Source organism: Dysidea avara, chromosome 4, assembly GCF_963678975.1.
Source record: "Dysidea avara chromosome 4, odDysAvar1.4, whole genome shotgun sequence".
Lineage (NCBI taxonomy): Eukaryota > Metazoa > Porifera > Demospongiae > Dictyoceratida > Dysideidae > Dysidea > Dysidea avara.
Window position 1 is genome coordinate 25475125 of NC_089275.1, and position 26290 is coordinate 25501414.

At 37.5% G+C, this 26290-nt stretch overlaps 2 protein-coding genes across 4 annotated transcripts; one reads left to right on the forward strand and one right to left on the reverse strand.

Moving 5' to 3' along the window:
• Positions 1 to 277: 277 nt before the first annotated feature.
• Positions 278 to 3527, reverse strand: LOC136254537 (uncharacterized). Of its 2 annotated transcripts, XM_066047274.1 has the most exons (3): positions 3431 to 3516; positions 1712 to 1763; positions 278 to 1610 (listed from the first exon to the last, which is right to left on the reverse strand). In XM_066047274.1, exon 3 carries the CDS (start codon positions 1579 to 1581, stop codon positions 283 to 285), a length of 1299 nt encoding a protein of 432 aa, XP_065903346.1. In that variant the 5' UTR covers positions 1582 to 1610; positions 1712 to 1763; positions 3431 to 3516; the 3' UTR covers positions 278 to 282. The 2 variants fall into 2 exon arrangements, with proteins under 2 accessions (XP_065903346.1, XP_065903345.1); XM_066047273.1 differs by having other exon boundaries at positions 278 to 1763; positions 3431 to 3527.
• Positions 3499 to 26177, forward strand: LOC136254535 (putative leucine-rich repeat-containing protein DDB_G0290503). 2 transcript variants are annotated; one of them, XM_066047270.1, is made up of 10 exons: positions 3499 to 3611; positions 5168 to 5211; positions 5271 to 5542; positions 6147 to 6200; positions 13444 to 13572; positions 16419 to 16487; positions 16789 to 16860; positions 23237 to 24244; positions 24585 to 24690; positions 25832 to 26177. In XM_066047270.1, exons 2-10 carry the CDS (start codon positions 5196 to 5198, stop codon positions 25969 to 25971), a joined length of 1866 nt encoding a protein of 621 aa, XP_065903342.1. In that variant the 5' UTR covers positions 3499 to 3611; positions 5168 to 5195; the 3' UTR covers positions 25972 to 26177. The 2 variants fall into 2 exon arrangements, with proteins under 2 accessions (XP_065903342.1, XP_065903343.1); XM_066047271.1 differs by lacking the exon at positions 3499 to 3611 and adding an exon at positions 3658 to 3829.
• Positions 26178 to 26290: the final 113 nt, after the last annotated feature.

The window sequence follows — 26290 nt, forward strand, 5'->3', positions numbered from 1 at the left end:
TAAAAGTGATGCCCCCTCAAAACTTTTGGGTGGTGGCAATCCGTGAAAATTTTCCCTCAAACATATATCATGATTAAGTTGAGAAGCCTTATTTAGTAGCCACTTCTTTAATAAGACCACTTCACTGTAGTGGCCATCTCTTAGAACAATAAAAATAAGGCCTAAGGTCATCACTAGTTCATTATAACAATGTATAGCATCCATTAAGATGAGACCTCTGTACACAATATGATTACCACATGTAGTATAGTATCTCATTATGCAGTTTTGACCAGTAGAGAATCAAAGATGAAAAGATATTTTAATGATGAAAATGTACAAGAATAAAAACAACTTTCGTTTCATAGTGTCCGCCTGACAGGTAGATATACTGATGTTAGCAGGATCAGTCAGCTGGTCTCTCATCCCAGGTATAGACATGACCCATACATGAGGGTTATGAAGGACCCCTAATTGTACCAGTATGGGGGTAATTCTGTTGTACAGTTGATCACCTTTCAATAAGTCCGGGATAACTTCCCTAATCCCAGCATAACGAATAGAATCAATCTCTAGTAGCGATGATAACTGCATATCAACAGCGTAGACACCGACAGCTTGAAGTAGGTCATTGAATATCTCTGTACCTCGTTGTGATAGATTGTAAGCATATATCCTAGTAGCATTAACAACATACTTCACATTAGAAATAGTCCACTGTTCTAGTACTGATGTAGCCTTATGTGACTGGAGAGCATTGAACCCTACATAACCCCTACTAGTAGATTTATCAAACCCACCTTGAATTCCTCCTACAACAGCATTGATGTGGACAATATCACTAACACAAGACGTTTCGGCACAAAATGCTACAATGTCAGCTTGTTGCAGTTTTGACAACACATCTCTGCCATGTGTCCGAGGGCACTGTCCATCCATCACAAACTTCACAACATGTTGAACACCAGTTGTAGTTTCATTTGCAGCTCCAGGACTATTTATAAAATACACATTTTTAATCTCACTACCCAGTATCTTGGTAGTTAGAACTTTGTGGTTGTATGTCACTGCATCTGGATCCTTCCCTGCACCAATAATATAGAGTCGTAGGTTGGGGGACTTTGCAAGCATAAGCACATCAAATAAGATGTACAGAGCAACAGCATCATCTAAATTCCAGTCTTTGCCTGTATCATTGACTGTTATAACAGTGTTTAAGCCTGTACAATTGCTAATCAGTTCCATATACAGGGAATATGCATAATTGTGATGTTGGGTGAAATCTCCAATGAGTAAACTCACTTCTTCCATTGTAGGGTGTTTGTTACAAGCTAACAAATATGTTACAGCTACAATGACGTCCATTAAGGATGAATTCCCTTCTGGGAACTTAATCAAAGCAACACTACAATCAAAAAATCTACCATGATTTTCGGTTTTAGCATCAACCCACTTGGCTACTGACAGGAACACTTGAGCATGGTCATATATCCGATGTGGTACCTGCATTATCCTCGGGTTGTAGAGGTGTGAGAATTCCTTAAATGTCATATCTTTGATGGTGTCAATGAGCAGTCTCTTACGAACATTACACAGAGTCATCCTGATGACAACACTGAGCAACACTGATCCTATTGTGATAGTTAGCCATGAGAAGTGACAGTTTAACATAACATTGATGATCAGAAGTAAGACAAAGATTACATTTAGTAATACAATGTAACTTATTGACCTCATCATAGTGGTTGATCACTACTGTCGTAAATGCCTAGTACTTCTTTTACCTGGAAATAGTCAATTAAAACATGAAAATACCTTGAGAGTTGAGACACATTACTACATATTGTACTTTGCGTGGGAGGATCAAAGTGCTGTTGGGGGCATACAGTACTGATTATCCACGTAACTGTACACTATAGTCATATAGTACAGTTTATGAGCATACTGTACAGTTACACGGATAATTGGGCAAATACAGTACATTTGGGTTAATACAGTACAATTATGCATATGTACTATTATATGAATACATTTATTCAATTTATTTATTTTGTTGATTAGCAAAACCCATCAAGGGTACAACGTGATTATTATGACCATCATAATTATGATGAATGTGTACAACAAAAAAAGGCAAGTATGTGAATCCTCGGACTAACATGCGACCACAGATCTGATCTACACAGTAGTCAGTTGTGGGCATGGCAAGGGAAAAAAAAGTGCAACTACACGCATATGTACATACATACATACAACAAGAAAAAGGTAACTACAAAACCTAGTTCAATCTAATGCCACAAAAATCATATACAGACAATGAGATAAACTTTAAAGGATAATCTAAATCACAATTACTTAAGTCCTCAATGTTCAAGTTGTTCCAGTCTGGGATTGTCCTTGGCAAAAATGAATAAAGATATCGGTTTCTGGCAAACAGTTGCATGAGCTTTTGATTGTACACGTGGTTCGCCCCCAGCCCACAAGGAATCCTAGTAGACGATTTGCTTCGAGTCAATGTGTTGTATGTTATCATTTGGTTTGCTAGTGATGTGCACTAGCAGCCTACATAAGATGGTATGCTCGAGGGCACGCCCGATCATCATTTGGTGAGTAGGATATTATACCCCTGTATTTAGGCCACTACAATGAGATTACTTGTTTCTCATCAACCGCCCGCACCAAAATTTTCTTTTGCCCATGCGCACTCATTATTGCACGAGATGGCAGCATGGCTTTTTTGAGGGTTTATCACGTAGAAAAGCACTATTTCCATGAAAAACTGCAATCCCATTGAGATACAGACACCATTTATGAGTGTTTTTTACTTCTGTGTTGATTAGAGCTTTCTGGAGCATCAACAACCACCAAGGCATCAACAGTGAGTGCTAGTGTACATTAGACCATACACTAGCATTGGTATTGTGACCTGCATGCCCTATGTGCATGGCCATCATATCTAAGAGACATAGTAGCTTTAGTGTTGCTACTTCTGCCACAAGCTTACACAGCCCCTCCCCCTAATAAGACTGACCAGCCTACATGTGCTAAGACTGCTGCTGCATGGTACATGACTCCAAGACTGGTGGAACTTTCGCAAAGGACTTGAATGCTTTGTTACTGAAGTTGAAGTTTATGTGCACTTGGAATTTTACCCTCAGTGTGCACCAGTGCTTGGTGTGCATCCTGCCAATAGCCTAAAATAAAGGATTATTATACTGGTTTTGTACAAATATGCTATGGCTTGTGCAATAATGAGATAACCCGCTCGACCGCATGTGTTACTCTATGAGAAGTTGATGAGAAACAAGTTATCTCATTGTAGTGGCCTTAGTCTTGCGTAAACCAGACCAACTTTGTTGCGCGAGTGTGGGTGGTCTCCACCCACATACGAAAGAACAAAAGTCGGTCTGGGGATGTGTTCACTGTTACACAGCACCACATAATAACGTACCGTCGTTGCTATTCTAGCCAAAAAAATGGAGGCTGCGCGCGTCACAGTGCCATCGCCTACGTACCAATTCCATCTGATGCTTCACCTGAGAAGCAAGCGCACGTGATCGAGGAATTACGTTTATTGGAGCTGAGGGTCATGAAGGGGTGGTGCTCATCAATCACTGAACACTCCTCCATACGTGAGTTTACCGCAGTTTAATTATCCCAATTTGTTTTATGAGGGGAATTTTTGTGTTTGTTTGTGTGTGTGCTGTTCGAAGTAAGCGAGGACACTGATCAGATTTTTGAGTCAGTCAGCACGACTGACTGCAAGAACTAGAGCAAACCCCTCTACCTCGGCTGGCGGATAGATTGTACTACTTAGACATTAGCTAGATAAGAAGCTGTGCTGAATCAAGTACGTGTATAGCTACAATGTAAATCATAGCACTATGAGTCAGCATGGCCGGGCCACATTAGCTATTCTATACTGCTATAGCTGAACTATTACACTCAACGAATCTTTTTGGCACGTGATTGTGCTGATTGCCAGATTGGAACATTTAATTTTTCTTGTGTGTGTGTGTGTTGTACTGTAACTTTGTTTTATTTTTAAAGCCTCCTTGCCATGCCGCTAGTATGCTTGCACATCAGTATAATTGCCATGTTGTGTCTGGGGTATATGTAATTGTATGCTATGTGTTTTTGAAATCTTAATGATGGTTTACTCTCTCTATACTGGTGCTGTGTTCAACCTAGATAAGTTATTGAAAGCATTTCACACTATTCTAAAATCAGTGTTGCTAGTACAGTGTGTTCGATATTTATTTTAGTTTACTGGACAGACAGACAATGTCTGATGCGTCCAAGAGACCAGCCCGAAAGAATACAATCACAATACATGTTACATCTACAATATTATTTCATGCTATAAAATTTATTAATCAAAAGAGCTCGGTAAATTGTTAGCAGCTGAAGTTCTCAGTGCCAATCTACATTTCAGTTTCCCCGGGTAAACTTTCTTTTGGTTTCAGAAAGCTATAACTTGGAAACTGTATGAAGTTTCTTAGTGCCTTGCTAGCTACCTGCAATGATAGCTATCAATTCAGTTAAATGCCATAATCAAGATTTATTCTAATTGACCAAAGGCTGCCTCGGCATGCATAGTCTGACATAAACAGCCTTGTGTCTCGATTATATAATTTCCCTTAAACTATAATGCGTAACTTTACATCAGAGTCTGCAATTCTTAATAGGTATATACAAACTTCTATGACATACCCAACTGGTCAGGGATGTTTATCCAAATAGTCAACAACATCATGATACTGTTCATTTCCCATTTCTTCAACTTAGAGTATGAATACCTCACAACTAGTTTGATTCAGTGCATCCTGAATCTCTAACTGCTCATGAATCTCTTAGCAATTTGTTTAAAGAAATGTAGATATCTAGAGATAAGCGTGCAGGTAAATGCAATTCTCAGGGAAACATATATCCCTGTGTAAGTCGCTGTGATATGTGTTTCCCTGGAATAATAATGTTTTGGTTTCTGTAGCAACAGCAGTAGCTGCTTCTGCTGCCGGCCACCGCCACCATTGCTGCTCCTCTGTATAACATGTGATAATGTGAAATGGAGTACCACATTTATGTACATTTTTGTATATTATTATAATTACATTTATTTAAGCTACTGTAGCATACATGTACGCGTTGAAATAAACTTTTATCAGTTGTACATGTTTTATCTATATAGATTTATAGATTTTGCTGCACATTTCAACATGGCAACATTTAGTGGTTAGTAGATTGGTAAAAGTATTTTACTTAGTGTTCTTATGTATATGGTGTTATAATAGGTGATGATAAGCCAAGTTTAAGGGACCTTGCTAATTTGGTTATTCCTCATATTGGTGCAAAATGGTATAATTTAGGACTTCAGTTGCTAGATTCTCACACTGAATTAACCAACATTAAGGACAGCAGTGCTTATAAAGATAATGAAGATCGCTGTAGAGAGATGTTTTCAAAATGGATTGACACGGATAAGAAAGCTAGCTGGAATAAAGTGGTTTCTGCATTAAAGTCACCAAGTGTTAAACTTATAAGCTTAGCAAATGACATTGAAAAGGTAATGGATTATTTAATAATGTATACAGTACGTAGTTTAGGCAGGATTATACAGTATACGTGTAAAGTTTTGAGATGGAAACGTTTCATAGATAAGTATATATGGCAAGATTTGGGCAGTTATCACATGTACAGCTATTCACTTGCATAATCGATAATGTATCCAGCAGAAAAGTAGTTGAGGAGTAATAATAATGATAAATATAATTATGCAAAACTTTTCCACCTAGAAAATTTATATATATATATATGTATATGTATAATGGTATATATATATATATATATATATACTGAAATCCAGAGCATTTCTGTCTGCTGTGTAAACCTTATTAAGTTACCATATAGCTAGCTACAGGTACATATGATATAGCTATGTGCTTTTTCATATTGTGGCTGTCGGTCTGTTGCTTTACAAACCCTATTGATTCGTATTCCATACCTCGATCATATTGATTACACGCAACAGTAATGTTTGCATACGTAGTCTGTAAACTTCTGTGCATGCTATACATACCCCTAAAGGTTGCATAATTGTTGTACAAAAGCTTTACTCCACATTATGAAGTATATATCATATTCATTATGCTAACATGTGTCTGTTGCAGGAAAATGTTTCCAAGAAACCATCAGGATTGTTTATGAAAGTGAAAGGTTTTATGGTACGTATGTGTGTGTATACAGGGTACGTACATGCACCCAGATTGATGTGCTCAGTTATACAAATCCCTGGGTACCATATTTACTCAAATAGTGTCGCACCCACTATACATAAAATAATAGAGCATATAACTACTCTAGTTATACAAAAATTTCTGGTAACTGATCTCAATATACTAACCATACCCTCACATGATCAGATTGCTAGTGACACTACCTCATCATCATCTTTGATGATATCTGTTTTATAGGCTTATGACTTCTTGCAGGCTGGCCCCTAGAGGGCTATATATAGTCAATTATTGTAAGTGACACAGCTAGGGATGTGTCAATTTTGCAATCAAAATTTGGATAGCTTCAAAATAAAATGCTGACATAATAAGTGTACTTTTTGTAACCTGGACAGTTGGGAATATAAAATTTGCACAATTTGTAATCAAATACTCTAGTAGAACAGCCACTGCTTGGGAAATGGCTAAAACAAAACAGACAAACATAGGTGGAATACGCTAAGTGGGTGGAAAAAAGCAAAAACACTACACTTCAAAGGTTTGTTGGTCATTTTTTTTTCCGAGAAAACATGTCTGATTTGACTTGCTATGGAAGAACATTAAATTTAATTTTTAGTGAAAACGTGAAAATTGCAACAATTTGAATTTTTTCTTGCTAGAATGGACAGGAACTGTTGTTTCACATAATGGGATTTTATACTGTGCCCTTCTGAGTGGTTTGTTTATGTGAGGCCAGTTACACCACATAACAACAGGCTGGTATTGAGTTCATTCATCATTACATCACTTCTTTCGTGTCTGTAACATTACTACAATTTATCGAATCACGTTTTGTGGTTGTTGGTGGTATTGAATTACGTTTAATGGTTGTTGGAGGCATCAACATTTATATTTTGGCAGGTGGTCAGGTTGTTTTATCACATGATCCGGTGTCACGTTATCCTCTCTCAGCGCAGGTTGGTGACAGGCACGTAGCTGCTATTACATTTTTGAGCCTTTGTTGTAATCTGTATGGCTTGATGTAGGATTTGTGGCCCCTGCAGCTAACTCGAGCCTATCTGGGTGAGAGTTCCATAGCCCAAAGAAAGTCCATAGTGGGGTAGCAGGGGGTCATAAGTGGCTAGTTGGAGTAGTTTAAACCTTGCCAGAATGATCATATTGTTTGAGCTTGGTTTTTCTGTCGCGCAGATGAAATCTTGTCACCTTTGATAGGTGCTGTTAAGTGTTAGCAAGTGTGTCTGCCTACTCGTGGCTGACCTGGCCACCTCCATGAAAACCATTCCAGCAGCATAGTTAAGAGCTGCAATTAGTTAATGGTTGTTGATACTGACCAGCATAGAAAGGCACATCTTTCAAAATGTTAAGTGAGTGATTTTGTAGTTATCAGTGTCATGCCTTTGTCTGGCGAGCAGTCAGCTGTCAGACTGCTCCAACTTCATTAATACTTAGTTGCATAACTCTGCAGTGGTACCGTAGCCTTTGTTTGACTTACGCTAAGATAGGCGTGTCACCAGCATGTTGTAAAGTTGGCAATATCTGTAGCTGTATAACTTGTTAATCTATAAAATATATACATAGCTGCATATGTGTAACCAGTGTGCTGCCTGTGGCTGAGGTACTGAGGAGCAAGTGCATTTTAGTGGCTATATGGGCTGTTGGATTTTAGCAGTGTAGTCATGTGATGATGACCTAGCTGATGTGCCACTGCACTATGTCCCAAGCTCGCGGTGCAGTCATAGTGAGTAATATTGGCTCACCTGCTTGTGTGCGCTCTTGACACATTTGATGTGTTCCCCATATCCAGACAGTTGAGGTACAGCCCAGTCTGACGTGTCTATGTGTCACTAATCTGATACTGCTTACCATGTCTTGAGCAATCTCACATCTCTATTCATAGTGTAGGAATCTGTGTTAAACATGCCTGGTGTGATTTCAATACGCCAGTGCATGAAATAGCTGGCATGTGGTAAGAATCAAATAGCTTAGTGCTACTTTGTCTTGTTGCCAGAAGTAGTGCTACCAGATCTAGACTTACACGATTGCTTTGCATGTTCGGTGGTCACCATAGCTGTTATATAGTGTGCTGCTTATCTGTCACATCCTGTAAGTAATGCTGGCATATGTTATTGATGTATTGTTGGCATGTGACTGCCCTCTCCCTCTGCAAAGTTTAACATACTCGGCATATCCAGCCGTGTGCTCAAAAGCAGTCTTTTCTTCCTCTTTACCCACACTAATCATAAAGGCCTAGTGCCTGTCCATTTCTCGCCTACTACAGCTCTGCATCAGCTATATCATTAGCACCTGACAGCATCATTTACAGTATATTTGACGACTATACAGTGGTAGCACAGTTCATTACAGCTGCACATCAGCTATACATTAATGGCAAAAGATGTAACAGCTACTCAGTTGATTACAGTGGCATATCAGTTATTGCACTTGACTGAATGGCACGACAGCTACATTTGTAGCATTATACAGCTACACATCAGCTAATCATTACCACTAAATGGCATTATTTACTTGCAGCAGCTGCGGCCACAGTTCAAGCACACTTCAGTTCAAGCACACTTCAGCTACACTGAGAGCATATGACTGCACCTGATGTGACAGCTAAGTGACCAGCACAGTAGAGTCAGACATCACCTTGATCATTACCACCTGACTACATTATTTGCTGTAGCTAGATGTGGCAGCGATGTCAGTAGCATAGCTAGTATACACATATTGGCTAAATCGATAGCACATATTCAAGATGACAGCTACTACTGCAACTCACTTGCTGGGACACACCTTAACTAGAACCGCTAGCAATCAAGAGGCAAAAAGAAAAAAACATACTGGCATATTTTATATCCAGCAGCTAGTAGCACATGCCCAAAGCCCAACCCCATGCACTTGCTATGGCCCTGTAATGTGCAACTGTACTGCGCTACAGAAGTAGCTGTCTCGCCCACTGTGACTGAGAGTGATGCAGTCAGGTGCTAAAGCTCATGACTGTCCTGTGCCGTTAATATCTGTAGGATGTCAATGGTGCAGGTACTAATAATACAACTGATGTGTGGCCACATTCAAGATATGGCCAGGAGTATCAAATAGTCCTATCCTGGCATGGCTGTTACATCTGCAACTAATGAGGAGTCAGGTGTTATCAATATGTGGCTGTACTGTTGAAATTCCTGACACTTCCGCTGCAGACAAATGTTAGCGATATATCTGATGTGTGGGTGTAGGACCGTGACATAGGTAGGTGTCACATCTACTGCAACTGATGCAGTCAGGTGTGACAATGTCCCTGTACTGATGTAACTCATGTTTGTGTGCTACTGACATAACTCATGTTACAAGATCATGTTTGTGCATAGCTCATGTTTGAGTGCTACCAATGTAGCCCATATTTTAGTGGTTCGAACGTAGCTCATGTTTACCGATGTAACTCATGTTTGAGTGCACAATACTTCATGTTTGAGTGCTACTGACGTAGCTCATATGTTTGAGTGCTACCGACATAGCTCATGTATGGATGCTATCGATGTAGCTCCTGTCTGGGTATTACCAATATAACTCATGTCTGACTGCTACCGACGTAGCTTATGTTTGAGTGCTAGCAGTATAGCTCATGATTGAGTGCTACCGACATGGACCATGTTTGAGTGCTACCAACATAGCTCATATCCGATATAGCTCATGTTTGAGTGCTACTGACGTAGCTCATGTTACCAACTCACCTTTGAGTGCTGCCGATGTAGCTCATGTCTGAGTGTTACTGGTATAGCTCATGTATATGTGCTTTAGTGACAGCTCATGATAGAATGCTATAGACATAAATCTTGTTTAAGTGCTACCAATATAGCTCATGTCTGAGTGCTACTGACGTAGCTTGTGTTTGAGTGCTACCAACATAGCTCATGTCTGATATAGCTCATGTATGAGTGATATACTGACAGCTCGTGATAGAGTGCTACTGACATATATAGATCATGTTTGAGTACTGCCAACATAACTCATGTCTGAGTGCTACTGACGCAGTTCATGTTTGAGTGCTACTGACGTAGCTCATGTTTGAGTGCTACCAATGTAGCTCATGTTTGAGTGCTACCGATGTAGTTTGTTTAGGTTCTACTGTTGTAGCTCACGTTGAAGTGCTACCAACATAGCTCGCATGTGAGTGCTACTGACATCGCCCATGTTTGAATGCTACCAACTTACCACATTTGAGTGCTACTGACGTAGCTCATGTATGGATGCTACCGACATAGATCATGTCTGGGTACTAGTGATGTAGCTCATGTCTGAGTGCTACCGACAGCTCATGTCTGAGTGTTACTGAAGTAGCTCATGTTTGAGTGCTACCGACATAGCTCACGTTGTGACACGTAGCTCATGTTTGAGTACCAACTTACCTCATTTGAGTGCTACCAATGTAGCTTAGTTTGAGGGCTACCGACATAGCTCATGTCTGAGTGCTACTGAAGTAGCCTATGTTTGAGTGCTACTGATGTAGCCCATGTTCAAGTGCTACCGACATAGCTCACGCTGTGAGATGTAGCTGATGTTTGAGTACCAACTTATCTCATTTGAGTACAACCAAAGTAGCTTGTGTCTGGCTACTACTGACGTAGCTCATGACTGAGTGCTGACGTAGCTCATGTTTGGGTGCTACCGACGTAGCTCATGGGAGAGTGCTACTGATGTATCTCATATTTGAGTGCTACCGATGTAGCTCATGTCTGAGTGCTACCTACATAGCTTGTCTGGTTACTACTGATGTAGCAGTGCTACCAGTGTAGCTCATGTTTGAGTGCTACCGACATAGCTCATGCCACCAATGTAGCTCATGTTTGAGTGCTACCAACGTAGCTTGTCTGGCTACTACTGATGTAGCTCATGTCTGAGTGCTACCAACATAGCCCATGTCTGAGTGTAGTTTATGTCTGAGTGCTACCGACATAGTTCAGTTTGAGTGCTATCAACATAGCTCATGTTTGAGTGCTACTGATGTAGCTCATGTCTGAGTGCTACTGATGTAGTTGCCAATCCACCTGTCCCCCACTGAACCAGCCAAGCCTAGCTATCATTCCCAGTTTTTTCCCCTCCCTCCTACAGGCTAAAGACATAAAAGAAATATAGAATTCAACCCGTTTAATTTGCGGTCAGCTCATCCATAAATTCCCTTTAAAAGAGAATTCCAGCAACCTTACCCTAAAAGGCCAGATACCCTCTACACTTATCTCCAGGAGTTACTATATTTTACTCCCTTCTTGTGTGAAGGGAGGAGGCGCGGTAACCGGTGACTGGTTTGTGGGGACTTCCGGTGGTAGGTGATAACTCACCCGGATAGACAATGCTGGAGGATCTATCAATAGAACTGGTTGTTGGTCTGTCTGTGTATCAGTGCCACCACAGCTAGAGCCCTCTTGGTCAAACCAGTGAAACTTGCTTGAACATCTTTATGGTCACAAACTGACGGCTGTCACTGTGGTTCACGGGGTAACAGTAGAAGTTGATACCCTACTAGTCATCAGGATATCGTTCCACTTGAGGTAGAAATGTCATTGTTTTTCGTCTCACACTTTTACACACGATGAGTTGAAGTTCGATCACACGAGCCAACAAATGGTGCCTTCTGCATCATGTACCTGATTGGCTGGAGGCGTGCGTGATTTTTTATGTGCTAACCACGGTTAAGTTATTAACCTCCATATATAATTGCATTGTTATGATATATCATATAGTATCCATGCAAAAACAGCTAAGCTGTATAAAAACCGTATTTTAAGTACCCCTAAAGCCAGCTATAAACCGGCTTTGGGACTTCCCAATTTCCTCTTATCTACAGGTACAATGATGATTATGGAAGACAGAAGTTACAATAGTATATAATGCGGATTTTATTTAACTAATATTTGTAATAATTTGGTTTTGGAGCTTCTTTTTACCAAATTTCTTATCTACAAGCACAATGATGATTATGACGATTCTGGAAGACAGAAATACAATGTATTGTATTATAGATTTTTGACCAATGTGCATTTATTTTTTGCAATACCTTAATAGAGTGCGAGGACTTCCAATAGAAAACACATAGAGTGTTCTAGAATGTTATTTTCCATTGGACGCATGAAATTATGAACTTTTAGTATTGTGTAGTGGAATTTTGACACTCGCAATTTACATCATGTTGGTTTTTTCCTTATAACTCTGTAACTCTCACTGTGATTTCTTGTAAACCACAGAAGTTTTGAGTTATGATGGTTAACCTACACACACACACACACACCAATTTCAAGCCATTCCCTTAGGTGGTCTACCCTGCAAGCATGACAAAAATCGGTCTTTTTGTGCAAATAGTGGCCATTACTCTGCAAACATTGAGACTTGGTACATGAATTTACCTTTATATATCCTTGATGTATGCCAAATTTCATGGCAATTGAGTTGCTTGTGCATTTGTGTTTATATTGATTTTTGTAAAGTGCTTGGAAAGGAGAAAACGAAGAAAGAAAAAATCAAAGAAATTAAACCTGCACAAATGCATTGGTGACATTTGAAATTTGAGGTACCGAAGGTTGTCAGCAGCTATAATACAAAAATGGTCTACTTTTAAGAAAGGACCATGGCGGTGGAAAATAAATTCTCTTCAATATATTAACACTGTGGTGTGCCAGATTGCACATGTGTGTAATGTTAATTTTATTTAACTCTGTGTTGTTTCAACCTATAGTGTGCAGGTACAGTGTATCCTTGGTTATCTGAACACCTTTGTTCCTAAATTAGAATTTGTTTGGAATACTGAAGCCCATTGAGTTATACAGAGCTCTGTTCAATTACTCTAATAGAACATACTCTAAAGTCGAAATACTCTAATAGAACAGTCACTATTTGCAATCAAAGTGTTCAGATAAACAGATCATGTTTTAATATTCATAAAATGATTATTAGAAAATGTGCATCTTTCTGAAAATTTTTCACTGTACAGTAATTGAACTAACTTGGATCAACCAAATATACGTACAATGTGTGTGTGTGCATGCGTGCGTGCGTTGGTGTGTGTTGTGTTTGTGTGTGTGTGTGTGTGTGTGTGTGTGTGTGTGTGTGTGTGTGTGTGTGTGTGTGTGTGTTTGTGTGTGATCACAGGAGTGATGTATGTTCATTACATACATTGAGCATAAATGGCTTTATAAATATTGTCAATAATAATACAGCTGTGTGTTTGCTTATTTATGTATAGCCAACTAAAAAGTTGCAATCAACATCAACACCATCACCTGAAGAGCTTAGTGACCAGGAAAGTCATGATTTCGATGAGCAAAGACAGGAATATGGTGAACTTGTATCTCCTTTGGAGGCAGCTGACACCGTAAGTGATTGTATGTATATGACTTATTGTATCGCTGGTTCTAGCTAATGTGTTTGAACATGTACTTGGTAGTAGGTAAAGATTACACTGGTTTGAGATTTTAAATTCCCTTAAAATGCATAGTAACTGTAATTTTAAAATTACATCACTGCAATCTAGTACTAGATAAAAAAGGTGTAGCATGTCATCCTCAACTCAAAGTGAAAATTGCAACAGTATTAAAATTTAATCTTTGGCTTCATATTAAATATCTTCTCTCTTGAGTTTGTTGGTTGCGCTGTACATAACTCACTATCACTAAATGTCACCCAAAGCCAACCATGCTTATAGGTTTGTTTGTGTCTTGCAAAATGAGAAGAAATAACATCTATGCCAAAAACAGCCATACTGTAGGAATAGGATACGGACTTCATAAAGTGGTGCTATCATTATTATATGAACATTATTGCACCTTTGATTAATGACCTTTTTAACCCTAATTCTTTTTAAGACCACACATCTTTTTTGCATGGCTTAGCTATATAATTATTGATCTTTAATCTTTTTCATATAACTATATTTAACATGCTTAAGAATTAATGTGATTTGCTTCAAATTTGGAAGACTACTATGCCATACTATGCCACAGTTATACTATGCCATACTATGCCCAGACTACTATACTATGTCTTAGCCATACTATGCCACAGTTACATAGCATATAGCAGGAATGTTTAGTATATCCACACAAAACAGCCAAGCTATTAAAAAAAAGTGTGGTCTTCAAAATTCTGGATGAAAAAATTATAAAATAAAGGTGGCCGGTACCTTTGATTTGCTGATAGCTTGGCTGTTTTGTGTGTAGATTTCACTTCTTTTTGTACTTTATAAGGCCCCAAAACCAGATCTATACAGACACAATGATGATTATTGAATGTAGAATTATAAATGTATTGTATTGCATGTTTTATTTGTTATACTCTAATAGAGTGTACATTATTTTGTGGACGGAACACACATAGAATGTTCTAGAATTTCCATTGGTAGATTTATAAAATTATAACATTTACCAATAAGCATAGAACTTACTTTCATTTGTAAATTAAGTGAGGTAAACAGCCAAGATAGCAGTGGCTCAGTGGTTAAGGATCTGGGTGTTATGTGTAGAGATCCTCCACCACACAAACTTGTTATTATAAAGGCCATACCCTTTTTCACAGCTTGGCTGTTTTTGCGTGGAGATGATATATGCAAAATTATAGAGATTACATGTACTCGTGAGTGCATTCCTCCCCGCCCTCCTTCCAGGAAATTTTTGAGATTTTGACTCAAAAGTGAATCTGAGAGTGATTTTAGCAGTCACCATTGATATATTTGTTGACTGTTGTATTAGGGTGACTGCTCTATTAGGGTATGTCAATCTTGATTCATATAGAATCCTCCAATTGATTCACTGGAATTGCAGGTAGCTAAGCATTTGTATAGTTAGCTATTTGGTGTAATACAATGACAGCTATAGGTAATGTTAGGAGGGCTAAGCCCCTCCATAATCTTTTTTTTGACAGGAGCTACAGCCCCCCCCTTCTCTGCCACCCCTGCGCACCAGGTAATCAATCACCCAAGCCAATAATACGAGTGCAACTACTGGCTGAAAGAGTCAATTATGGGTCAGCAGCTGGTACGTTCTGGCTACATTTGGCTGTGACAAATGGACAAATCCTAGAGATATCATGGAGAATTTTAGTTACGCGGGTTTATTGTTTAAATTAGAATTGTTTATGGCATAATTACAGAGTTTACTAAAGGGTAAGCTTGTTTGTAGAGTAGAGAGTGTGTATTTCATGTTATCAGTAATGTGGGTGTGGTCCACATTCGAAATGAATCGAAAACATGCAGAAACGCTTGTGAATATGCTATAGCACTAATTCTCAACTTAAGCCCAACATTTTTCAACTCATAGGATAGCAATCTAAAAGGATAACAAAACACTTTCCATCTGAGTGTTTTTCGTGGACAAATCCAAGTTGTGTGAACTATTCAAGTGAGTATTGATCAATCCTGCAATCGATTTTGGCTTAACGTTTACATATATAATCAGTTGGCCAGTTGTAGCCCCGCTACATTCCGATGTAGCCCCGGCAAGTTACTAACCAGGCTACATTGCAAATGTAGCCCAGGAAGCTCCTTTGATCTGAGGTCTGAAAGTTATACGTGCAATTTTTAGATATGATCGGTTGTTACACCTTCTAGACAAAATTATACAAATCTTACAATTAAGACACTCTAATAAAACAGTTAGAAAAATAAAGTTAGGCATGTAATTGTTGCTTTGTTTGATAGTAACGCATTGTCTGACATGAACTTCAGCTGTTCAGCCTCAGTCACTTTTAGGGATGCAGGAATTATGCCCGAATAATTTTGGGAATAATGATGGGGTAAAAGAATTGAGCACTATTCCAGCATTTTGATGCAATTTTAGAGCATAATTGGCATAAAATAAATTAAGATCGAGATACTCTAATAGAGCAGTCACTTACTCTAATAGAACAATCGGCGTGGAATATTTCATTACCCATTATACTAGTAACTGAGCATCTTGCTAGCAAAAAAGCTTTTCTGACGAATTGACACAGCTAGATTTAGTACTTTAAAGTCTTGCTGTACAATTTACTTACTAAAGAGAAGAACAAGTTATAAAAAGTAGGAATAATTTTGGGAATAATGAGTATTTTTGGGAATAATAAAAGGCATAATGATAAGTTTTTGAAAGAAATTCGGAATAGAATAATGATGAAAATTTTGAGCATAATTCCCACAAGCCTAGTCACTTTCCATACTGTTAATTGTGGTGCTTTACATTATAACAGGTCAGTGAACAACCAGGAGGTTTTTCACGATCACAACGGTCAACTCGTTCTTCATACAGAAAGGCAATGGTAAGTAAGTGAAACACATTATTTACACACATCTACATATGGTAAATATTGTGTAAATAAAACATACTTTCAATGCTATGTACGTAGCTCAGATTGCACAATACCATATTATGGTGTAAAACCCAATAGACCCATGGCAATTTCCTCGGAATTTTGTTACAGAATAGCCAGCTCATTGTAGCAATCCACATAGATACAAATAAGGACAGTCATATATTAAACATCTATTACGTGTTCCATGTGTGTATGTATATGATAAATCAATAATCATTATTTAACTTATGCTGTGTGTAAAATTTAGGAACAGGATGAAGTATACTCTATTCCAGAACATCCTTCTTCATTGTCACTGGAAAATATAAGTAGAAGATCAGTACGTTGTCATTTATGTATTTATCCAATAGAGCTGTCTAAATAATAATAGGATTATACTTAAAAATTATCTACATTCTTTATAACAATCAAAATTGCCTAAAATGCTATCTAAAATCTGAATGTTTCAATGACGTCTTTTTATTATTATTATTATTATTATTATTGGGGGTACAGGTAAGAAGGCAAAGCCTGTAAAACCTGATCTAAACAATCAAACTGCTATAAAAATAACTATACAATATCATACTGGTAATCATAATATTTCTAAGTGTGTCTTAAACAAGTTGGTTGAATTAACATTACTTGAATCATGTGGGAGTCCATTCCAATCATTTTTAATTCTTACTGAATAAAAGTGACGGCGTGGCAAGCAGGTAGCATGTGGTTTGTAGATCTTTAAATTATGACCTCTTGTTATAGAAGATGATTGAAGGGTAAATAAAGATGAGCTATCCATGTCCAGCATGTTATGAAATAGTCTGTATGTGAAAATTAAGTCCCCTCTACAACATTGATATCTGAGAGGTGGTACATTTAGGTGGTTTAATCTGTCAACATATTGCAAGTCTTTAATTTCACTCACTAATTTGGTAGTTCTTCTTTGAATTTTTTCAACTGACTGCTGATCAAGTATGAACTGTGGACCCCATAAAATATTTCCATATTCTAATATTTCCATAGTATAATATTTCCATAGTCTTTGTTTGTTGTATGCTTCAAATTTTATTGTATATAACTTGTTTGATTGGCAAGGGTCTGCGAGACAATACCGGACCTGAGAATAAATTCCAGTGATTTTTTCTACTAGATTATTGCTAGTGTGTTTTTATCCAGCTTTGGTTGTCATTAACACTGTTTCAGTCCGTTTTTCAGCAGTTTTCGTCCTGCTAGTGTGCTACATTTGGAGTATGCCGAAATATCGACGTAAGAAAAGGCAGCAAGCGCCGTATGCGAAAAGAAGTGACACACAGACACAGGAAGAAACTGGAGAAGACAGCTGTGTGTGTTCTAAGTGCAGTAAGTCCGTTGACCAGATACTTCAGTGCGAGAGTTGTTGGAACTGGTACTGTGGACCCTGTGAAAATCTGTCTGAGGAAATACTGCAGGTTGCTCACTTCAAGTGCCTGCATTGGTTCTGTTCAAAGTGTGAACCTTGTGTGCTCAAGTTGGTGGATAAAAGCAAGCCCACAGGGGTGGAAGAACAGGTTATTGCCACTACAGTAGTTGAACAGATCAAAAGTGTTATTCAGGAAACCAGAGAATGTATTAAGAAAACAATTGATGAGGCACTGAGTAAAACATCCAGGAGCGGTATTGCTGATAATATGGAAACTAACATCCCACTTACATCCAGCACCAGCAATGGTAACCCAACTTCTGATGTCATATCAGCCTTTCTAAGTGAAGAAAAAGAGAGAAGTAAGCGACGTTGTAATGTTATTGTACATAATGTGGAGGAATCCTCTGCGGAAAACAGTCAAGAAAGGAAGGAGTATGATATCAGCACCATATCGTCAGTTTTTACTAAGCACTTGGGTGTCAAGGCAACGATTGTGAATGCTTATCGTATAGGCAAGAAACAAGAAGCTGGAGGAGGTTCTAGACCTAGATTAGTTAAAGTAACTGTTGCCTCAGAACATGAAAAGGCTTTGCTGCTCCGTAACTGCACTAAGCTTCGTGATAAGAACAACCCAGAGGAAGTAAAAAGAATTTACGTTACACCTGACTTGACTCCGAAAGAGCAACAACAGAACAAAGCCCTCCGATCACAACTTTCCGAAATGAATAAAGAGGGTAGAAAGTACATGATAAAAAACGGGAGGATTGTGCAGAGGGGAACCTAGTTTCTTCCCTCTGCACAGACCACAGTTTAAGTAAGGACATAACAAATTTTAAACTTAAGTGCTTGTCAACCAATGCAAGGAGTATCACAAACAAATTTGCTGAATTTCAAGTTTTAATTGGCCAACAACTACCTCATCTAATTGCTATAACTGAGTCTTGGTGTTCCAGTTGTATTGGTAATGCTGAAATACATCTCGAGAGCTATAACTTGTATCGTTTTGATAGATTAAACTCTGTTGGTGGAGGAGTTTTATTATATGTTCACGAATCTTTACCTACAGTGATGTGTGACAAGTTTATGGAGAGTTCTGTTGATGATTCTTTGTGGTGTATTGTATCCCTACCAGACAGTAGCCAACTTCTTGTTGGTGTGATTTACAGGTCACCCTCATCTAATGAGGACAACAATAGTAAACTTATTGATGTGATCAGTAATTTATGGTGTTACAAAGAATGTTCTCATGTCCTCTTGATGGGGGATTTCAATGTTCCAAACATTAATTGGCAGGAGTGTATCTGTTCTCAGAACTCAGATACTTTTGAAGTTAGGTTTTTAAACGCAACTTTAGACAGCTTTTTATCGCAACATGTATTGGATCCTACTCGTCAAGTTCCTACCCAAAGATCTTCCATCTTAGATTTAGTTTTTACGGATGACCCTAACTCAATTGATTATATAGAACACTACCCTCCCTTGGGTTCTAGTGACCACGAATGTTTGGTTTTTGATTTTAAATGCTACACAGTTCTTCCAAGTTGCGAGGAAACCCCACGCAGGTACAATTATTGGAAAGGCAACTACTTGGCTGTGTGTGAAGAACTGGATAATATTGACTGGGATGATTTACTTCAACACGACTCTATTGAAACAAATTGGGATTTATTTAAGAATCTGATGCTATCACTTTTAGACAAGCATGTTCCTAAGGTCGTAAAGAAAGTCAACACAAACAAACCTCCATGGTGGTCAAGCCGTCTTTCTAAAGCTGTAAGAGATAAACAGTATTTGTATTCACATTTCAAGTTTACAAAATCACCATTGGATTATAGTAAATATACTTCCCAACGAAACCATGTGAAATATTTGATAAGGTCTGCTAAAGTCAAGCACGATGAACTAATGATGCAAAGGTTTAAATCTAATCCTAATATGTTGTACAGTTATGTGAGAAGCAAAAGTAAGGTGCGATCTAGAATTGGTCAACTGGAAAAAAGTGATGGAACTCTCACAACTAATGACAAAGAAACTGCTGGTGTTTTGAGTTCTTTTTTCAAATCTGTATTTACTGTTGAAGATACCTCTGCTGTTCCAAACTTTCCTACTAAAGTAAACACTACACTGAATGATATTTCATTTACTGAATCTGATCTATATAGTGTGTTAAAATCTTTGAACCCCAACAAAACTCCTGGTCCAGACAATGTGCACCCCCAGCTTTTAAAGAATTGCGCACATAGCCTGACAAAACCACTTTTTCTGTTGTTTGTCCAATCATTGAATAGTGGTAAACTTCCTAAGGAATGGAAAATGGCGAATGTTACACCTATCTTCAAGAAAGGTTCCAAAACTAGTGCAAGCAACTACAGGCCAGTGAGTCTAACATCACAGGTTGTCAAAATCCTAGAATCTTTAATACGCTCAAGGATAATGCAGTACTTAGAAGATAACAACATTGTCACACATTGTCAACATGGTTTTGTTACTAAGAAATCTTGTTTCACAAATCTTTTGGAGACATATGAAAATTGGACTCTTGCACTAGACTCGGGTCATGGTATTGATGTCATCTACCTTGACTACAGAAAAGCTTTTGATTCTGTGCCTCACTGCAGACTCGCTCAGAGGTTGGCTGGCTATGGTCTTGATGGTAAGATTTTAACATGGTTGACTGATTTTCTTTCGGATCGTTTGCAAAGAGTGGCTTTAAATGGAGAGGTTTCTGAATGGCTGGAGGTGACTAGTGGAGTACCACAGGGTTCCGTACTTGGGCCGCTTCTTTTTGTTTTGTATATAAATGACATAGCTGAGGCCATACAATGTGACTTGGAAGTCTTTGCTGATGACACCAAACTATACTCGATTATTGAGACTATTGAAGATATTCTTAGGCTTCAGCAGGACTTGAATAATGCCCAGGAATGGTCAACACTGTCTCTTCTAAGCTTGAACATTGACAAATGCAAAGTAATGCACATCGGAAATACATTAGCTTCTAATTAGTATGTGTCAGATTCAGCTAGCCTTACAAATCTAAGTGTAGTCGAAAATGAGAAGGACCTGGGTGTTTGGGTGACCAACAAGCTGGACTCAAGTCTCCACTGTCAGAAGGCTGTAGCAAAGGCGAACATAGTTATTGGGATGATAAAAAGAACTTTCCCGAGTATGTCAAAGGATCTTTTTCTGTTTCTATACAAAACTTATGTGAGGCCTCATCTGGAATACATTGTGCAGTTGTGGAGCCCTTATTTACTTAAGGACATAGACATGCTAGAAAAGGTGCAAATGAGAGCAACTAAGCTAATTAAAGGATTCAACGGGCTTCCATATTCAACTAGATTACAAAAACTAGAATTGTATTCACTTTACTGCCGACGCGAGCGAGGAGATTTGATTGAAACTTACAAGATATTAAAAGGGTACTATGACATTGAATGGTCTAAACTGTTTACGTTGAATACATCAAATACCAGAGGACATTCTTTGAAACTCTTTAAGAAGCAGTGTAGAACAAAACAGAGATTAAATTTTTTTACCCAACGAGTTGTCAACATTTGGAACTTACTCCCACACCATGTAGTATCCTCACCCACTATAGCTCTTTTTAAACAACAATTGGACTGTTATTGGAAACAACAAGGACATGGATATGAACAAAGGCCTAGTGCCTAAGCATATTTTTGTATTTTAGTGTTGTGTGTATCCATTATCAATAATAATAATAATAATAATAAAACTTGCCCCTTCTCCTCAACCCTTTGACTGGCTCTACCACCCCTGGTATGAAACATGTTCTTCAGGGTATCTTGAGCAACAATTAATAAGCTTCATTCAATTTATTCATTACAAATTACTGTACATGCTACATTATCATGTCAAGACACATGGTAGTGTGTTGTGTGGCCAAGAAAGCTGGCGCACACCGTGAGTATAAGGACAGGAAGAAAGAAAACAGCTTTTTCATGCATGCATAGCTCCATGGCCCCTTCTCTAAAGCACACCATTTTTGCATTATAGCTGTCCGCCAGGTAGGGTAGGCCACACAGCAAATTTGATTAAATTCGCAACAGCCTTTTGCAAGGGGTATAGGCATTCAAAATTTCGTTTTAATTTCTTCATTTTTTTCTTCTTATGCCATACAGGGGGCTACAGGGACTTTGATTTCTTTTCGAACACTTTGCAAAAATGCTATATAACGCAAACATATAACTCAATTGCCTCGATCATTGGCACAAATGAAGAGCATGTAACGGTGGATTCACATACCATGTTTGCTGTGAATCTGAGGAATATCCAGGAGTTATGAGTGTTTATTCACATAAAAAATCTAACTTCTGTCACGGCTGTATATAGGGTAAATTGAGTATAGGAATAACTTAGAAATTGGTGTGTAGATAGGCTGATCATCGTAGCAGTGCCTTTTTGATAGTTTGAATAGCGATAGAGTTACAGTGACAAAGTTATAAAGCTAAAACCAAACAGTAAAATTGTGGGATCGAGATACTCTAATAGAGCAGTCACCATGGGGTAAAAAAGGTGTACAAAAAAGTTAAAAAAACCTTACCAGAGTTCAAACCAGAGACCTCCATACCTAACACCTGCATCCTTAACCAGTGAACCGCTGCTACCTTGGCTGATCTACTCACTTAATTTCTGCCTTATAAATGAAATTTCTAGTTTATAATCAGACATTTGTAGTTTCATAGATCTACCAATAGAAGTTCTAGATTGTTCCAGAACATTCTCTGTATGTTCTATTAGAAGTCTTCAAAAAATGTGCACTCTATTAGAGTATTACAATAATATTATCAAACATTAAATTAAATCATGCAATGCAATACGTTAAGTTGTATCAACAATCATCATTGTGTCTGCATAGAAAAGAAGAAATGTGAGTAAAAACAAACCTCAAAGTCAGCCATAGGCTGGTTTTGGGGCCTTATAAAGTACAAACAGAAGTGAAATTCACACAAAAACAGCCAAGCTGTGAAAATATGATGCGGCCTTAAAAAGCCTGGGTGGAAAAAAGTTGTGAAATCAAAGGTGGCGGCCAAGAAATGGCTGCCATGATTTTAATGCTAAAAAAATTTAACTAATGGCTGTGTGCATTGTTAAAAATTTATTTACATTAATTTAATATCATTGCAGTCATTTCTTGGCTGCCACCTTTGATTTCACAACTTTTTTCACCGAGGATTTTTAAGGCCGCATCATTTTTCCCATCTTGGCTGTTTTTGTGTGATAGCTGTTACATTTTTTTTTGTCGTTTTGTCCATTTTTTATTACATACCACGTTCCATACTATCTACAGGAAACTCTAAGCATTAATGAACAAATGGTAGACCTGGAATCTGATGCTAAAAAACTAAGAATTCACCTTAACCAGCAGTTGGATATTGTCTCTGAAAGGGTCACCAAACTTGAGACACTATTTCAGAAACATTCTAGTGAATTACATTTACAGAAATACGATACAGATTCACGTATACAACAATTGCAAAATGAGTTTACAATGCAAATCAGCAATGTAACCACCACTATGCAAGACAGATTTGAATATATTTTCAAAACTAATGCATTACTTTCAGAATTAACTGAAGCACAGCGTGCTGTTCATGCTCTGCAAAATGAGAAAGTAAGTTTAGATGCAACAATTAAAAGTTTAAGACAAGACCTTTATGAAAAAGAAGAAACACTTATTAAAACTGCAAAACAGTTTGGTGAGCATAAAAGACAATCTGAAGAATCTAAAAGAGTGCAGTCCTTAAAAATAGGTAGTTTAGAGAAAGAGTTGCAGACTGAAAAGGAAAGAGTTTCTCCAGTACACAAAAAGTATATCCTTACTCCAAACTCAGATGTACAATTGCAAAATAAAATTGCAAAGTTAGAAGCAGACAATGCGAATATCAAGCAGCAAAAAGAACTATTGTTCAAACAGACAATAGCAATGGAAACTAAAGTACAAAATTTGAAGGATAGTGAAATGCACCTACGAAACGAAGTGGCCACTTTGGAACAAAGTAGTGAAAGTGTAAGGTATTTGCAGGATAAAGTGACTGCATTAGAGCAAAGTAATGATTTGTTGAGGCAGGAACTTGCGAAAACAAAGAAAGCTTCTTATAAAAAAATAAATTCCTTAACTTCACAGTTGAAGGCTGAGAAGGACAAGATTGCTATTAGTGAATTACTTTTAATGCCAGAAAAGGAAAAAGCATTTTCTGCTATGACCTCAACCTCCTCAACAAGTTATTTTGAAACAAGAGTGCAAGTTGACTCAACTCATCATAGGACCTCCAAGAAAAGCTATGAAAAATCCCAGGTATCTATATTACTACAGTAAAGTATATGCTTACTTTTAGCTGGTGAGTATATAGTGTATTGTGGTATCAAGTATCATGCTACTGTGACTGCATATATAATATACAATCAGCATTGCAGATGCTAGATATTGACCAGATTGTAAAGATATGTAGTATATATCTCATGCAGGTGTTTTATTATATATATTACATATACCACTGTCTAAGTAGCAAGCCAACTAGGTCATTTGTTGTACGTGATTTCTAGCAGCTACAAATATAAATGGGTGTGGTTTGATTCTGCGTGCTATACTAGCTGCCTTACAGTAGTGTACTTTTAATAATTTTTCTTCTCTGAAGGCACATGTGACAGATGAGAGCAAACTTACAGTAACAAAGCCACGTACTGGCTGGGATGCTACTGGAAGCACATTCAGAGCACAAGCTACTGCTGCATATCACACAGGTATGCTGTTTGTGGCTGTGATGAAAACTTAATAATTATTTTGGATGTGATTAGGTTTAATATTCTACTAACATACATAGCAAAAAATTTACTTTCATAAATTATACGTACATACATACGTCATTGCTATTATTATTTTTGCATAGACAGTTACAAGGAATTTAAAATTATCATGTTTAATATAATGAGAATAATCCTTCTATTCCTGTGATGTCTGAACAAGGCTTATTCAGCTTGTTCCACATGTAGCAATTAATTCATATAGGCATGCTCCAATTGTGCCAGAGCATATATAATAGACCAGCAGTGTTGGGACAGTTACTTTTTAAATGTAACTCGTTACATATTACATATTATTTACAACTGAACTATTTAGTTACAGTTACATATTACCCAAATAATAAAGTAACTATTATACTTTGTGTCCACAGCCTTAAGCTGTCACATGTGAAACTACCACTTTATCATGTGACATGATTGTGTTGTTGTGCAAACATGTGCAAATCTTGGTTATAAGCAAGAAGCTGGTGAATAAGCTTCATTTAGTAGGCTTCGTTACTTCTTAGTGGTTAGGCGTTACTCAGTGGATTACTAACGAGCTAGAGATTTGTTAACTTCGTTACTTAAAGTAATAATATTACAGTACATAATATTAGACTTGTTACAGTAACTTCATTACTTAAGTAACGCGTTACATTTGCAACTAAAGTAACTTAAGTTATATTACCTGTTTTTACAGCATATTTCATTATATTACTTTGTTACCACAAAAGTAATAATTATTACGTAACGCGTTACCCCCAACACTGTAGGCCAGCAAAAGCGTCAAGCATTGTCCAGCACAATAGGATAATTTTTATTCCACGCAATGTGTATGCCATAAACACACATTACTATGCATAATTACTGCATTTTAACAACACATAATGTGCTGTTTTCTTGGCCGTTACAGCTAGATACTCTAATAGAGCAGTCACATACCCTAATACAACTAATGTAGTCAGTTCTTGATAACTATTTTGATTGAAAGCGATTAATGTTTAAAAGCATTTTCAAAAAGCATAATTGACTCAAGCCTGTGATTTCAACATTGTGTTGCAAAGCAAATTGTCTCACATTGTGTTCATAATGAAACATTTAGGTGAAACAGATAAACTATCCTTCAAGTCAGGTGATTTTATTGAGAACATTGAAAAGATTGATGAAGATTGGTATGTAGGTGAGATACACGGACAAAAAGGATTATTACCAGCAACTCACATAAAATTAATAATTCTTTGAATAGCCATGCAGAGTATATAAATTATAGCTACCAATGTATATTTATTATTCAGTTTTTTATTCTATCAATTAATTTTAAGTGATATGATTTTTTATTAAAATTGACAACTGTATTATTATTAAGGATGATGATATATTAACTGTTACTATACTGTAATTCACTTTTTCTTTGTTGTAAAATAATTTTTGTATGCAAAAATTATTATCAAGAATTCCTACATAAAAATCTTTGCAAAAGATCAAGATACTCTAATAGAGCAGTCAGTCATTCATGTAAATCATACAAGAATATTTTTACACGAAAGTTTTATTACGAAAA

Bases quoted from the DNA above. Each gene is read 5' to 3' on its own strand.
- LOC136254537 (XM_066047273.1), bottom strand. From the start codon at position 1,719: ATGATGAGGTCAATAAGTTACATTGTATTACTAAATGTAATCTTTGTC.
- LOC136254535 (XM_066047270.1), top strand. The intron at 5,543-6,146 runs GTAATGGATTAT...TGTCTGTTGCAG, and splicing joins TAGCAAATGACATTGAAAAG to GAAAATGTTTCCAAGAAACC. The intron at 16,861-23,236 runs GTACGTTGTCAT...TACTATCTACAG, and splicing joins AAAATATAAGTAGAAGATCA to GAAACTCTAAGCATTAATGA.